Genomic DNA, 15343 nt, shown 5'->3' on the forward strand with positions numbered 1-15343 from the left:
CTTCAGCTGACTGCACACCCAGCACCAGGAGCCCCTGTGATTTGACTGTAGAGCCCTTTTCCCTCGTTGAGGTTCATGAAAGATCTACGGCTGTCTCCTCAACTCTTGGTTCCTTGAGTCCGGAGTTTGGGAGATGAATGCAGTTGCTCCGGCTGCTGTAACAAAGATGGAGCTCTGGGATTTAAAATAGCAGGAAAGCACTCTCCTGCTTCAGAGCAGCAAATGTGTAATGATTCTGTCACAGAGGGGGTCCGTTCCTGCCTCTCCCGGTTTTCGGGGGGTTGGTGGCAGTCTGTGGCTTGTGGTTTTTGGTTGTATCTCTCCTGTTCCTGCTTTGTCTTTAACAGGATTTTCTCTTTACCTCTCCTTTCTGTGAGTCTGATTTTTCGTTTGTTTGTTTTTCCACTTAAGAAAGATTTAAGATTTATCTTACCTTATGTGTGTGAGTGTTTTACCTGAATATATATATGTCTGCATATCACCTGCATGCCTGGGGCCTTTGGACATCAGAAATGTCCAATGGCATTGGATCCCTTGGGCTGAGGAATAGTTGTGAGCCACAGTCATTCTGGTCCTGGAAACTGGGCCCTGATTCCCTGTAGGAGCGAGTGTGCTTCACTACTGAGCCACTGATCTAGCCTTAATTTCTTTCCTTTAAAGGAAGTATCTTAATCCATTATGACCCCCATTTTAACTTGATTTAACCTGAGTTCAAGTACGGTCACATCTGGGGTTCTAGGTAGACGTGGATTTGAAGGAGATGCTGTTTTCGAACCCTGTTTAGGGAGGAGCCTCTGTTTGCAAGCCAATCTTCAGTAATTATTGGTGCAGGTTATCAACAGACCATCACCTGAGAGACTCAGGCGTAAGTAGGCAGGGGAGTGGGCAACTCATCAGTAACGTTAGAAGTTAGTTTCCCATCAGGTGCCTAGGAGAAGCCATCAAAGGAATCTGAAGATGGGCCACAGGAGCTAGGAGTCTCCATGAAGTGCTTGCTGTAGCAGAGGCGTAAGTCGCAAGGCTGACTGGTGTCATACAGCGATGGTTTAGCATGGGCCATGCCTAGCTTCCCTCCCCAGCAGAGAGAGTGGGCGCTGGGAGAAAAGAGAAGCAGGTACAGTTCACACAGGCTGGCCATGAGAAAGAGAAGGGGAGAGGAGGGAGGGATGGAGGAGGGCAAGACAAGAGAAGGAGGTGAGAGAGGAGAAAGCCAGAGAAGAGAGTTCTGTGGACTGGATCAATTACACAGTCATCTGTGAAGCAGGGTCACACTGGCCTGACCCTAGATAAGAGGATGTAGGAGGATGAGTATCCGCAGTCCAGAAGGTGTGAGGGATGTGGTCATCTCAGGAAGCTGGCTGACTGGAAGACCTTGGGGGGCGGGGTATGAAAGGCACCATGAGGGGTTGGGGATTTGGCTCAGTGGTAGAGTGCTTACCTAGGAAGCGCAAGGTCCTGGGTTCAGTCCCCAGCCCCCGGGGGGGGGGGGAAAGAAAGGCACCATGAATATTATCTATGGCGGTGTTTGGAGGGCTCGGGGACATGAGCGGGATGGCATACCAGTGAAGGGTGAACAGGCATGTGTAGTGTGTGGTCACTGTCAGACATCCTGGCTGTACCTGGGCCTGGTACTGAATGCCAATTAGAGAGTCAGTGACTGTGGCTCTCAGGAATGAGACGCTGTGTCAAACGCATATGTGGAACTGCCGTTTGCCTAGGAGTCCAGGGGGACTGGGACAGATGTCAGAGACATGACTTCCCAGCCCGCCGAAAGGAAGTTGAGCCCAACTTCTGCAGAACAGGATGTGACTGGCACTGTTGGTTTTGAAGAGTGTCGAAACAGGGTCTGTGTAGCTGTTCATGCCCTGAAGATGCGTCCTCAGGCTGAAACAGTAGGCTGTGAGCAGGAAAGGAGACTGGGGTTGAGCTCAGAGGCCTTTGAAGACCCTTCCCCTCTTGCATACTCTCTTGTACTTTGCAAGTCCCCACTTCCTCCCAGTCACCTTAGTTGCCAATGGTATTTCCTTACCTCTTGGCTTCATGATAAATGTATATGCTCCCGAATGGTGTGTTTCAAGTCTGACTGCATGGCTGTCGGGCAGACCTCTGCAGCTATCAGGAGGCTATGCACAATTGTTTATCATACTGAGAAAGCCAAACACGCATGAAGTCCTGAGAGACGTGTCAGAGCTTAGGGAGCTAGATCTCAGGGAATAAAAGGAAAGGCCTCGTCCTTCCTTTGCCTTAAGGTAGTCATGTTGCTTAGTCTAGTAAGCAGTAGCCCAGGGAGGGCTTCCTTAGAGGCAGCAGGCCAGCGTTTACAGAGGACTGGAAGCCACCAGAATTGTATATAAGGTGTTTTTGCACAAAATGGGGGCATGGTGTGCATTTTATCCTGACCCTAGTCCTGGTGCCTTGGGTAGCCACCCAACCCTTGGCTGCCTGGGGCTTCCTCACCCCAGCTTCTCCAGCTTGTCAAAGATCCCTCTCAAACTGCTAATGCCATGGCCACGGGGAAATTCTTACCGAGGCAGTTTGGCAGGCGGAAGCCGCAGTTCTTAATCTCTGGAAGCTTTTCATAAGTCTCTGGGCTTTGAGGAATCATCAGATTATGAAGGCCTGGGACAGGGGTTTTCACCGGAGTCCTCCTTGTGCAATGCTCTGGACTTTTCCTCTTCCCGGCACAGACTGGTGCTCACCAGCCAACCCCCTGAAGCACCGCTTCAGTCCAGGCTTTCTGGAATGCTGCTGTTCTGCCTCCCATTGCACCCCCCCAAAAGGAGGTGGTAGCGGTGGTATTCTGTGGCAAAATCAACTGAAGGTACAGCTCTCTGAAATTGTATATATATATCATCTTCACTGAACAAATGTTTCAGGGAGCGTGTTGCTGTGTGTTTTAGGCGTGTGCAGGGCAGTATGTGTTGTTTCCCAAACCGGCCCACAGAACCCTTTTCTTCAGGAAGCATGTCACCTGGCACACGCGTTGGGAAACTTTGGCTTCGAAGTGTCTGATTGGTAGGTAGATACTTTATCAGTTTTCTCATGGTCTTCTTAATATATCCCGTTACATGCAAAATAATGGGCTTCATTACGACATTTTCGTGCATATGCATCAGGGTACTCAGCTCACGTTTGCAATCCTTCGTGGGGTTTGCTGTCCTCCGCGAGAGCACCTGTGCTATCTATACCTAGCAAGAGAAATGCTTCCTCTTTCCCCTGGACTTCCGTTCACCCTGTTTGTCAGACCTCCCCAGTGGTCTTCATGAGTGTGAAGTCCCCACTGTGATAAGCCTGTCAACCTGTCCTCACTGGTATAGTCCTACTAGTATGTGACGCTCTCAAAAATAGGAGCTTTGGACCTGTGCTGAGCATCTCGTTTGTATAGGGTATTGGGCTCACAGGCTGAATGACATGAGCCTAATCCTCCCCTCACCCCCCATGCTGTGAAGTCCGTCAGGGAAGGGCAGTGGGAGTGAATGACTGAGCCAGTGGCCATGAATAGATGAAAAATCTGAGATGCCTAGGGAGTGATTGACAGAAGCTCGACAGGGAAAGGACTTTTAAGCCAACATCCGAAGAAAGTAATGCAGAGCAGGACACAGAGGGTGAAAAGCGGGGGCCGTCACTTCCGCTCCTGATAGAGAAAGCCAGCAGAGACTGGATGCACGTCACAATGCGCTGACCTTCAGATGCCAGTGTTTCAAGGCATCTTCGACCTCCACGGCTCAGTAACTGCAGCGATAGCTGCCTCTGAGCTCCCATCTTGTGCACCTGCACTTGGGGGCTGGCCCTGCACACCAGAACTGCCAGCCACTTCTAAGGCCAACATAGACATCAAAGAGTTTGCTACTCTGCCAAAGGAGGGGTGGCGGAGCCGGGTGGGGCAGATATCTGGGATCTTTGCAGACCTGGCCAGGCGTCCCAACTGCCTATATATGTGACTTAGTGTGGGGGCTTTGTGCAGATTGTGATTCATGTATCCTCACTTGGTTCTTCAAGCTCTCCCTCTGGTGTAACCCTCTTTCTAGTGGAGAGCCCCCCAGGCAAAGCCGAGAGGCAGAAACAGTGGTTCTTTTAAATATATATTGTGTCCGTTTTCACTTGTTTTGTGTATGCATTCATGTGTATCTGTGTGTGAGCACAGATTGCCTACGCCATGTGTGGAAGTCAGAGGGACACCTTGTAGTGCTTGGTTCTCATCTCTTCAATAGGTAAGGTGGGTCCTGAGGACCATCCGGCACGGTGGCGAGCATCTTTACCTTGTGAGCTAATTTGCTCACTGGCCTCAGGAGCAGCGGTTCTAAAGCGATCCAGCCTGACTTGACATCATCATCTCCCCTCCCCTATGAGTGGTTCTTCCTGGCTCAGAAGGGCTGCTCCTATATCATAGCAGAGGGGAGTCCCTCCATGGGCAGTGACAGCCCAGAGAAGGATGCAGGATATTTAGGGGGGCCTGTGGGGGGGGGGAGGACAAAAAGTCAAAGGTGCAGGAAGGATTTCCCCGAGACATTCCATTCATTTAGCCACACATGCCTTCACCAACTCAATAGGTATTCATTAGCCCTTCCTGGGTGGACAGTGCATGGCTGCATTTCATGAGATGAAGGGAATTTGATGAATAGCACCTCGTTGGAAGTACCCGCAGGTTGTGAGAAACTCCTGAGATACTGTCATATGGGACAGAGGTTGGGGACGGTCTCTTCTAAAAAACAGTGGCAGAACAGGGCTGAAGGAAGAGAAGCAGTTCACGTTTCTAAAGTCAGGGTTTATTACACATCGTTGCCACGGAATCCTATGCAGTCATCGCAAATGTCCAAGGAGCTCCCTCTTGAACAGGAAACTGTTATGTGAGCCTCTGCTCTGAGAGTTGCATGAGGAAAACTCTAGGGAATTCACTGTCCTTCACTGTGAATTTCTCCACATCAGAAATCAAGCAGCGTTTGGGTACTTCAGTGAAAAGCCGGAGAGATGACTCAGTGGTTAAGAGCACACAATGAGCTCAACGAGGACACAGGGTCAATGCCCAGCTTTCACAATGGGTGGGCTTCAACCGCCTCTACTCCAGTTCCAGGACATCTTACGCCCTCTTCTGGCCTCCAGGGGCACTACACACAAATGGTGCCCATAAATTCATGGAGGTACACACCTGCATACTCCTAAGAACAAATGCATCTTAAACTTTATCCCTGAACATGCAAGTTAACTACTCAGTAGTTGGAAACTACTGAGGGAGACATTGGCATGCAGTGTACATGGTAAGGGTGCTGTGGGATGTGCACTAAGCAGGACAGCTTCACAAACAGAGCTGATTAAAGGGTCGGGGGAAAGAACCTTTGAGTTTGGCCTCAATACAGAAGTGACCTGGTCCCCTCCATACCTTTTTGTTTTCAAGCTGGAAACCTAGTAACTGAATTATACAGTTATATCTTGAGGTTTTTTTTTGTTTTGTTTTGTTTTTGTTTTTTTTGCTTCTTAAATTCAGACAATGTTGAAAAGTTCGAAAGCAAAACTCATGCAAAATATTGTCCTATTTCATCCCCTGCCCAGATAGCCACTGTGAGCATTTTGGTGTGTGTTGTACCAAAAAAAAAAAGTATTTCTTTAGTCAATGGTAATTATTTAAAAAAAAAGAAAAAGAAAGAAAGCTACCATACTGCCATGATAACAAAAGCAGGTTTTTATAAGGTACATTTCCCTGAATTCTGATGGCCATGGCCATCTGTCCCTGGCCTCCATCTGCTCATCCCTACGTGCACCTGGGACAGAAGGCACTCCTGCCTGGCTCAGGTGATAAGGGGCCAACATCTGGGGAGTTGGGATCGTCAGGGAGCCCCTTCCAATCTGTCCCTGTTGTCTCCTCCCTCCTGCAACCTTGGTACTGGCTCTGCTGCCGCTGAGAGGAAGGTCACCCTGCCTGGCAACGTTCCCGCAGCCCACCCTGCCAAGCTGGTTGTTGATGCCTGCCAAGCCCCTGTCTGGTCTTGAGAGAGCTTTGCAAGCGGTCCTGGGCAGGCTGCTCCTTTGTCCCTGAAATCCAGGCCACTCGCCAGGGAGGCCTGCTTCCTGTACTCAAGCTGCTAGAAGGCTTAGGTCAAGAGAGCTTGGGGAACGAAGAATGCAGATCCTTAGGGCAAAGCCCTGTAATGAGCGCCTCTTCCCCGCTAATTGGGTTAGCCACGTAACCAGCTGGACTTCCAAAGTTAAACGGGGCGAGCGGGCGGCAAGCCCTGTACTGCTGTTCCTATGACAAAGTAGCACCCTTTTCTGGGGGCACAGAAAGAAGCCCAGGCTCAGTGTGACTAATTCCATTTGGTTTGGGGACCCTGCAGAGCAAGCTAATAGACAGTTGTCCTTTTCACCAGAGGCCTCCTCAGTCCCAGCTGTCTACACGCCCCAAGGTAGAAAACTTTGTTCCCTGTTATACGGAGCAAGTTTCCTTTACTTTGAAAGTCCTGTAGCCTTCCACTAGGCTCTGGGCCTCAGATAAAGGCTGTTGCTTATCAGGGTTTTGATTACTCAGCTCCAGGAAGGGCCATTCTCCGTTCTCATTTGGATGCCAAATACGTTACATTTACAGCAACATGACCCATATTTCTCAGACAAGGTCGATGAAAGTCAGAAATCTGTACCCGAGGTTAGTAAATAGTGCAGCTGAGTTTCCCAGCCAGTGCCGACTTCACGGCTTAGCGCTGCTACCACACATTGGGGAGTGTTTGATACAGGGAAGGATGACCATTCTTTTTCGCTTAACATACATTTTTCAGCACCTGCTTGCGTATCCGCCTTTAAATTGGGCGAGGGCAAATTGTATATGCATCACCTGACCTTGGCCTTCGGGAGTCTGTCGCTCAGTAGGAAGACACATAAGCAAGCAGAATTTCGGCCATGACGAACAAACACGGGGAATGTAGGTCAGTGGGTCATGTGCTTGGCCTAGTACGCGCACGAGTTCGTGGTTGCACACATTTGTGATCTGTCATCCCAGCACTTGGAAGGTAGAAGTAGGAGGATTGGGAGTTCAAGGTCACCTCTGACCACATCTCGAGTGGAGGGGCCCATATGAGCTACATAAATACACCTCTCAAAAAGGAAAAGGAATACGCAGAATGGGGAGGGAGAAAAAAAGAAGAACCCCACTTGGTATAAGAGAAGTCAGGAGAGCCTCCCTGGGAGTATTAGAAGGTCAAGATGAAGCAGGAAAAAATGTCTCAGAGAGACAGCTGTGGCTGTCAGGATCTTGTCTGTGCCTAGTCTTTCCTAAGAAGCCCCCCCCTCCCCTCCCCTGCTACCCGGCATGCACTGCCACCTGTTACCTTTTCCTACATCTTTCTCTATGCTTCCTTTTCCAGAAGCTGCTCAAAGAAAAAAAGAGCCTTCCTGCAGAGGACCCGGCAGGGCACTCACCCCGGGGAGTCTTTTTCCCTCACTTGGCAAGAAGGTGGGAACTGGAAGGCGCTTGCCTGCCTTGAGCTCTGAGGAAGGGAAGCCAGGGCCTCGCATATCTAACCCTTGCCTTGTGGTTGCGCTGCCCTGATGAGGGTAGCATGGTCCGGGCAAAGGTCATTTGGCAAAAGCTAATACAGCAGCTGCAGCCTGACAGACTGCATGGGCTGAATTTAGAGCCCCCCCTCCCCTGCCAGAGGAAATATCCAGGCAGCTGCTGAAGGGTGGATGCTGAGGGGCTGCAAACCCAGGGCAGCCGCTGCTCCTGCCTGCCTGGCTTGAGCCCAGGACTGGGCTGGTGCAGAGATCTTAGGGAAAGCTTCTCAGGCAGGTAGGAACCCTATGGCTCCTCCTTTTTCTCAGGGCAAGACAGATTTCTTGCATCCTACAAAGCTGGTACTCTACCCACTTGCTCAGTCTGCTTTAGCTAAATGCGGGCGTGCTTGGCTCAGTTTTCTTCCTAATTAATTTATTTACCCACTTTACATCCTGACTGCAGTCCCGCTCCCTCCTCTTCTCCCACTCCCACCCTCACTCCCCCCTCCCCCATTTCCTTTCCCCTTCTCCTCTGAGAAGGGAAAACCCCTTCCTCGTGGGTACCAACACACCCTGGCACATCAAGTCACAGCAGGACTAGATGTCTCCTCTCCCAGTGAGGCCAGACAAGGGAGCAAGACTAGGGGAAAGGGATCCAAAGGGAGGAGGAGGAGGCAGAGTCAGTGTCAGCCCTTGTTAAGGGAGACCGTGCTACACATGGGTTTCTCTTCCTAGCCCTGGCTGTCCTGGAACTCACGCTGTAGACCAGGCTCCCCCTGAACTCACAGAGATCCGACTGCCCCTGCCCCTGCCCCTGCCCCTGGCCCTGCCCCTGCCCTTACCCCCACCTCCTGAATGTTGGGATTAACAGCCAGCTCTTTTAACTACATAAGACGTTACGTATGTTTTGCAGGTACTATTAAGCAACCTTCTGTTACTCCATCTTCATAGGCAAATTCTTACACTCCACTCAAGGCTTGGCACCCTAGTTGGGCCAGGCACACATTGGTGATTCCAGGATTCAGGAAGCAGAGACAGGAGGAGCTAACATTCAAGGCCAGATCAAGCTAAAGAAACACTTGTCTTTGTTTCCTTTTTGATGTTCCCCAGCATCTTCCAGACCTAGAGCTGTGCCTTGAATACACTTCCCTCCCGCCATTCCTCAACAGTTAGTTATTAAGCAGCCAGCGGTCGTATTCATACTGAGGTGCTGGCATTTGAAACCCACACTCTTGGAGTGGCCACACCAATCCACCAAACAATACAGGCAGAAAGATGGCCACGGAGGCATCCGTCTTCTTAATTTAAGCTGGGAATAAAATATCTTTATGACTTCAAGCATAAAATGTCGGTCTCCTCATGGTGCTTCACACTTGTAATCCCAGAAGCTACTGGACTAAGGAGGGAGTTTGAAGTCAGCCTGGGCCAACTTAGCAAGTTTGAGGACAGCTTGGATGGCATTATAAGAGAGTGACTCAAAAAATAAATAAATAAAAATAAAAAATAAAAAAAACACATCAGACAACCACAAGGACTCCTACATGTAATTCCTGCACCTGAGAGGAGGTTATGGCAGAATCAGGAGTTCAAGGTCCTCCTGGGCTGCACAGTGAACTAGAAGTCATCTTAGACTGCAGGAGACCATGTCTTGCGGGGGGGAGGGGGGGACAAATAAACCATTTACTGGGTCACACTGAGCCATCGGAACTCACAGCAGCTGGGTCTGCCCAAGAATGAGCTCGTCAGCAGTCAGGCTTGGATGGGGGAGGGGCTCAGGGAGCCTCGTTCCTCTCCCTCAAGTTTGCTACTGTCGGCCAAAATTCCTCTCCAGGGGGAGAAGTTAGTCTATCCCTTCTCCTGAGGTCTCAGCTACTAGTCGTTACTCAGCCACACTTCACCCTAGAGGAACCAAGGAGCTGGCATGACTTCCTTACAGAACATGAGGGGTTACTCACAAGGGTGAGAGTGCTCCTCCACGGAAAAAGCCACACCTTGACCCAGCAGGGATAATGGCTTCCAATGGCTCCCCAGTCCTATAGTCTATCCCCTCCCAGAAGCCATGTGTAATAAAGAAGGCATTGGGACAGAGAGTAGAGAATGGCTAGATACTTAGGTGACAGCGTTGTGATCCTGAATGGGTATAAACTGGTAACAAGCCCAGCTGGGATAATCCTTTTGCAAGAGGGCATAGCTGAACGTCCCAAAATGGTGTGTGCTTGGAACACTTACAACAGCTACTTTGTGGTCATTGCGCTCAGTTGTGCACCCACTGGTGACCACACAAGGCTGTAATGGGTAGGTCTAATCTAGTGCTCACACAGATGGCTCTGGCTAAACTACCTGAGTCTCACACACACACACACACACACACACACACACACCACAGACACACAGACACACACACACACACCACACACACACACACATCACACACCACACCACACACACACACACACACACACACACACACAAACACACACACACACCACACACACACACACACACACACCACACCACACACACACACACACACACACACACACACACACACACATCACACACACACACATATACACACACACATACACATAAAACACACAAACACACATCACACACCACACCACACACACACACACACAAACACACACCACACAGACACACACACACACATCACACCACACACACACACACACACACACACACACACATACACACAGTGGGGGGGAGAGCAATGTACAATGATACATGCATACGAAAATGTCAGAATGAAACCCGTGATTTTGAAAGTCTTCTGGCCTTCAGCTCTCTGGCTAATTCAGTAAAGCCTTGGGATAAAAGGACTTTTTCAAACTCGGTTTCTTCATGAGTGAGCCTAAGAGATAGGAAGGAATTTATCCAGGCTGTGTGCATCTTCTGTTAGCAGAGCTCTAGGGCTGCAGAGATAGCTAGCTGATCCTGACTTCTTGACCTCTGAGGACAAGCCAGAAGAGAAGAAATAATCAGGAGATCAGAACCTAAGTTTCAACCAAGCCAGCCTTCCTCCCTTTAGGGAAGATGGACTGTCTCGAATCGGCAACTTTCTTTGTAGCACAGCCATTTTGTTGTCGCTCTCAGGTCTCTGCCAGGGCTGGAAGTGCTGGCTCATGTGGTGACAGAGGGTAATAGGTGGATTTGTGATGCTGCTTCCCATGGTAGATGCCCTGTCTGACTCTCCTACTGCCTATATACAAGAGTTCTGATTTGCCTGCCTCATCACCAACACTTGTTTGTTTTAAACTTGTTTGTTTGTTTGTTTGTTTCTTGCTTGTTTTGTTGGTTTGGTTTTTTGTTTTGTTTTGTTGTTGTTGCTTTTCACTTTTAAAGTAATATCCATGCCAGGAGATGTGAAGTATTATTTCCCTGTGATTTGATTTGTGTTTCCCTAGAGATTAGCAATCATATCTTCTCATTTGCTTACTAGCCATTTTTAATCTTCTTTTGAGAAATGCCTTTTTGGTCCTTTGCCCATTTGTATTTGTTTTATTTTTTGAGATTTGTTTTTATTTTTATGTATGTATGTATGTATGTATGTATGTATGTATGTATGTATGCATATGTGTACCTTCAGAGACCAGAAGAAGGTATCAAAATCCCTGGAGCTGGATTTACCATTGGCTTGGACTCGAACTCAGGTTCTCATGAAGAGCAGCGAGCCCTTGATCACTCAGCCGTCTCTCCAGCATGAAAGTCTAATTTTAAAATGTAGCTTATATTTCTTTTTAATACTTCTGCGTTTAGAATCATATTTAAGGAACCATTGCTTTGGGGTTGGGAATTTAGCTCAGTGGTAGAGCGCTTGCCTAGAAAGCACAAGGCCCTGGGTTCGGTCCTCAGTCTCCGAGAAAGAAAAAAAAAAAGAAAGAAACCATTGCTTTGGAAGCTGGAGAGGTAGCTTAGCAGTTAAGAGCACTGACTGCTCTTCCAGAGGACCCAGGTTCAAATCCCAGCACCCATGTGGCAGCTTACAATTGCCTATAATACCAAAATCTGACACCCTCACAAAGGCATACATGCAGACAAAAGCACAAATGCATATAAAAATTTTTAAATTAAAGAAAGAAAGAAAGGAAGGAAGAAAGAAAGAAACCATTGCTTTAAGCTCGGCAATGGTGACACATGCCTTTATCCCAGCACTTGGGAAGTAGAGGCAGGAGGAGCTGTGAGTTCAAGACCAGCCTGATCTATACAATGAGTTTTAGGACAGCAAGGGCTACACAGAGAAATCCTGCCTTGAGAAACAAAACAAACAACAAACAAACAAACAAAACAGAAAGAAAATAAAAAGAAATCATGCTTTGTCTAAAGTCCTATGTATTTACTCCTGTTTTCATTTAAGAATTTCACAGTTTCAAATTTTACATTTATGTCTGAGTCTGCATTACTGAAGCTATATACCCATCGCCTAAAATAATGCCCTCGTGCATGTGTGAGAGGTTTGTGATACTGAGTGAAATGAATGAGTTCGTGTCTCTAGTGAATGAATGAACAGACACTTCTTTCTAGTCCTGCTCTGCAGCTGGTTGAGTAAAGGATTAGAGGGACATCATGCTGGGCACAGTAGCAGGGCCCTGGCCTAGCATGCACATAGAACTGGGTTCAGTCCTCAACACCATTTGAAAGGTGGACTGACACAGAATGGGAGCACCAGTTTCCTTGATGTCACTAGTCAGTGCTCACAATTTCTTACCTGCTAACCTCCCTCCTGTTTTCCTTCAGTTTTGTTCCTTTCTGTTTCTCTATTTGACAGAATGTCACTAAGGTGTGTGTGTGTGTGTGTGTGTGTGTGTGTGTGTTGTGTGTGTGTGTGTGTGTAAGAGACAGACAGACAGATGAACAGATGGACGGACAGACGGGCGGGCGGACGGGTACACATGCTACATTCAAACAAGCTTGAGAACTGAACTAGTCCAGCATGCCTCAGGTCCAGGCCAGAGGACCAACAGGGAATGTTTGGGTGTGAGCAACGCAGTCTCAGAGGTAGTTTCAGCAATGAGATGGTGGTGATGTTCCAGAGCCAGTGAGACACATTGTTGACAGCCCAACAGCATGTGCCAGCATCCAGCCACCAGCATTCCTTAGCTCTGTGTCTGCAGCCTGCACGGGCATACAGACCAGCGTGCAACCTGACCTCTGCCTCATCTTCTCCTGACTCTAGCCTGCCCGTTCACTTCTTCCTCCACTTTGCTCTCCTGAGCTTCTAGAAAGAAAGTAGCCCTAAGGTTGAGAGCACGGAGATATTCCTAGACAAATAGTATCTCACCTCCCTTGCTTAAAAGGCAAACAAATATTGCTAGGAAGTGGTGTTTCACACCTTGAATCCCAGCAGTCGGAGGCAGAGGCAGTCAGATCTCTGTGAGTTTGAGGCCATCCTGGTCTACAGATTGAGTTCCAGGATAGCCAGGACTACACAGCCTGGGCTACATACATACTATTTTCTTTTAAGAAGGGGAAGAAGGAAGGGCTGGAGAGATGGCTCAGCGGTTAAGAACACTGACTGCTCTTCCAGAGGTCCTGAGTTCAATCCCCAGCAACCACATGGTGGCTCACAACCATCTGTAATGAGATCTGATGCCCTCTTCTGGCTTGCAAGTGTACATGCAGGCAGAACTCCATACACAATAAATAAATAAATCTTAAAAAAAAAAGGGGGAGGGGGGAGAAAATGGGAAGAGAGAATGAGTAGAGAGACAGCCCAGGAGTTAATCTGCTCTTGCCACAGGACACTTCAGTTACCAGCAGCTTATAAGCGTCTGCTCTGGGAGATCTGATGCCCTCTTCTGGCCTCCTAGAGCATCAGGAATCTGCAAAGACATTTGTGTGCACGCTCACATGCATGTGCACACACACACTACACACACACACACATGCATGCATGCATACATGTATGTAAGCCGATACTCATACACATAAAATAAAAACGAATCTCAAAAAAGAAAAAAAAAAGACTGGATGGCTTACATCTGAAATCCCAGAAGCTCGGAAGGAGAGACAGCAGGCTTTGTATGACTTCAAGACCAGCCAGGGCTACAAGGTAGGTACTAGCTAGCCTGACTCACAATTAATATTTTTTTCCTCTTCTTTTTCTTGTGTTCAGCAGATACATTCAGAAAACATGGCAGTGTAGGGATGACAAAGTTTCCTTCTTGGAGAGAGGAGAATGAACCATGGCGATCAGAACCTGGAGAGGGAAGCCATGTGTGAAAAGGTAGACAGAAGGCAGACTGTCAACCCGTAGTGATCGCGTGGACAGTCCCTTGAATTAGTCTTTCAAATCTGTTTGTTTACATGCTGGCCTCAAACTTTCCGCCATCCTCCTGCCTCTGCCTCCTGGGCTCTGGGATTACAGTCATGTCCAGCAACACATTCTAGTATTGTTTAGGTTTCCCCAAAGTGGAGGAAATGATCACTCACAGTCCTATGCACAGAGCGGGTCTCCGTGACCTTGACCTTCTCTGTTCACCTCCTGCAGGAACTGAAGCTGCCCACCTTCCGTGCCCACTCCCCGCTCCTGAAGAGCCGGCGGTTCTTTGTAGACATTCTGACCCTGCTAAGCAGACACTGCCATCTCTGCCCCTCGGCCCGGCACCTGGCCATCTACCTTTTGGACCACTTTATGGACCAGTACAACGTCACCACCTCCAAGCAGCTGTACACTGTGGCTGTCTCCTGCCTCCTGCTGGCAAGTAAGTAGAAACGTCTGCGGTCAGCCCAGTCGCTGCTAAGCCATTACCTAGCTCCGTGGGTTTTCCACAGCCTCTGTGTTCATCCTTGGCTGGGTATGAGTTGTCTTAATAACTGCCGTTATTTTTTGCGCCTATACTAAATGGCTAAGGATATTTACAGCTTAATCTTAATGAATCTTCACAGCGACTCTGAAAGACCATCTTGGTACCCTGTGTTATCAAGGCTCAGAGAAGCTTAGGAAGTGACTTTGAGATGCCCACCAAGGATACAACAAGCAGAATTTGAGACCATAGCTTCTTGATGCCTGGCTTGTCCCCTTAACCTCATGTCTCTTGCTCTCTTCTTTCTACGAGGGCTCCCTGAATAGGCCCTAGCACTCACTGTTTGCAGAGATGTCTAGAGATGGAACAGTTTTACTTGGACCTAAGCTGAATCCATGACATAGTACCCAGGCCGGAACACATTCTTTATGGGGTCTACACCTTCTAAAAAGGTCTCACTGAGAGTAGCCGATCTCTGGCCCCCTGTCTGTGGGACAGTGGACCATGCCAGGAAACTTGGTAAGGTAGAGCGGTCTGAGTCCCCGGCCCCCAGCATCCACCTGAGATGGTAAGCAGCTCCCTGCTGCCTGCCAGATTCCTGGCCTGAAACACATATCTACACTCCCCACATTGGTCATGTAGCCCAGAACAGAATTCTCCATGCTAATGAGGTATCTAGAGGTCCTGAGGGTTTGGCCAATAAGCTTCCCTTCCTGGACATTCCTCCCTGCCAAAGGTATTTAATCTCTGGTCCACCTTGAGAAGTGGGTATGCACCCATTCTTCATGATGAACAGTCAATAAATAATATAAATAAACATAGACTGTCTCTTCCATCGAAGCTGCCATGGGGAGCATGGAGGAGGCCTTCGCCTACAGAGACGCAGCAAGTCTTCCATGGAAGGCCTCTTTGTGCTTCCAGAAAACTGTCAACCAAGCGAAGGGCAATCACAGTTGAGCTAAGCCAGAGTGCCCATCTCCCCACCCCCACCCACCCTGGGCTAGTCACCGGCCTCTGCTCAAGAGCCCCTCCCCCAACTCTGCTCTCAACTCCTCGAGACTCAGCAGCCCCTGAATGTCCAGGAGTTTGGGAGTGCCCTG

At 48.8% G+C, this 15343-nt stretch overlaps 1 protein-coding gene across 1 annotated transcript in view; it reads left to right on the plus strand.

Moving 5' to 3' along the window:
- The window catches only part of Ccnjl (cyclin J like), a 57332-nt gene that overhangs the window by 14477 nt on the left and 27512 nt on the right, over positions 1-15343 (plus strand). Inside the window, exon 3 of the mRNA XM_032913792.1 lies at positions 13988-14201. Within this exon, the coding sequence (XP_032769683.1) occupies positions 13988-14201 (214 nt within the window). The remainder of the gene's footprint in view (positions 1-13987; positions 14202-15343) is intronic.

The sequence above is a fragment of the Rattus rattus genome, chromosome 9 (genome assembly GCF_011064425.1).
Source record: "Rattus rattus isolate New Zealand chromosome 9, Rrattus_CSIRO_v1, whole genome shotgun sequence".
Taxonomy (NCBI): domain Eukaryota; kingdom Metazoa; phylum Chordata; class Mammalia; order Rodentia; family Muridae; genus Rattus; species Rattus rattus.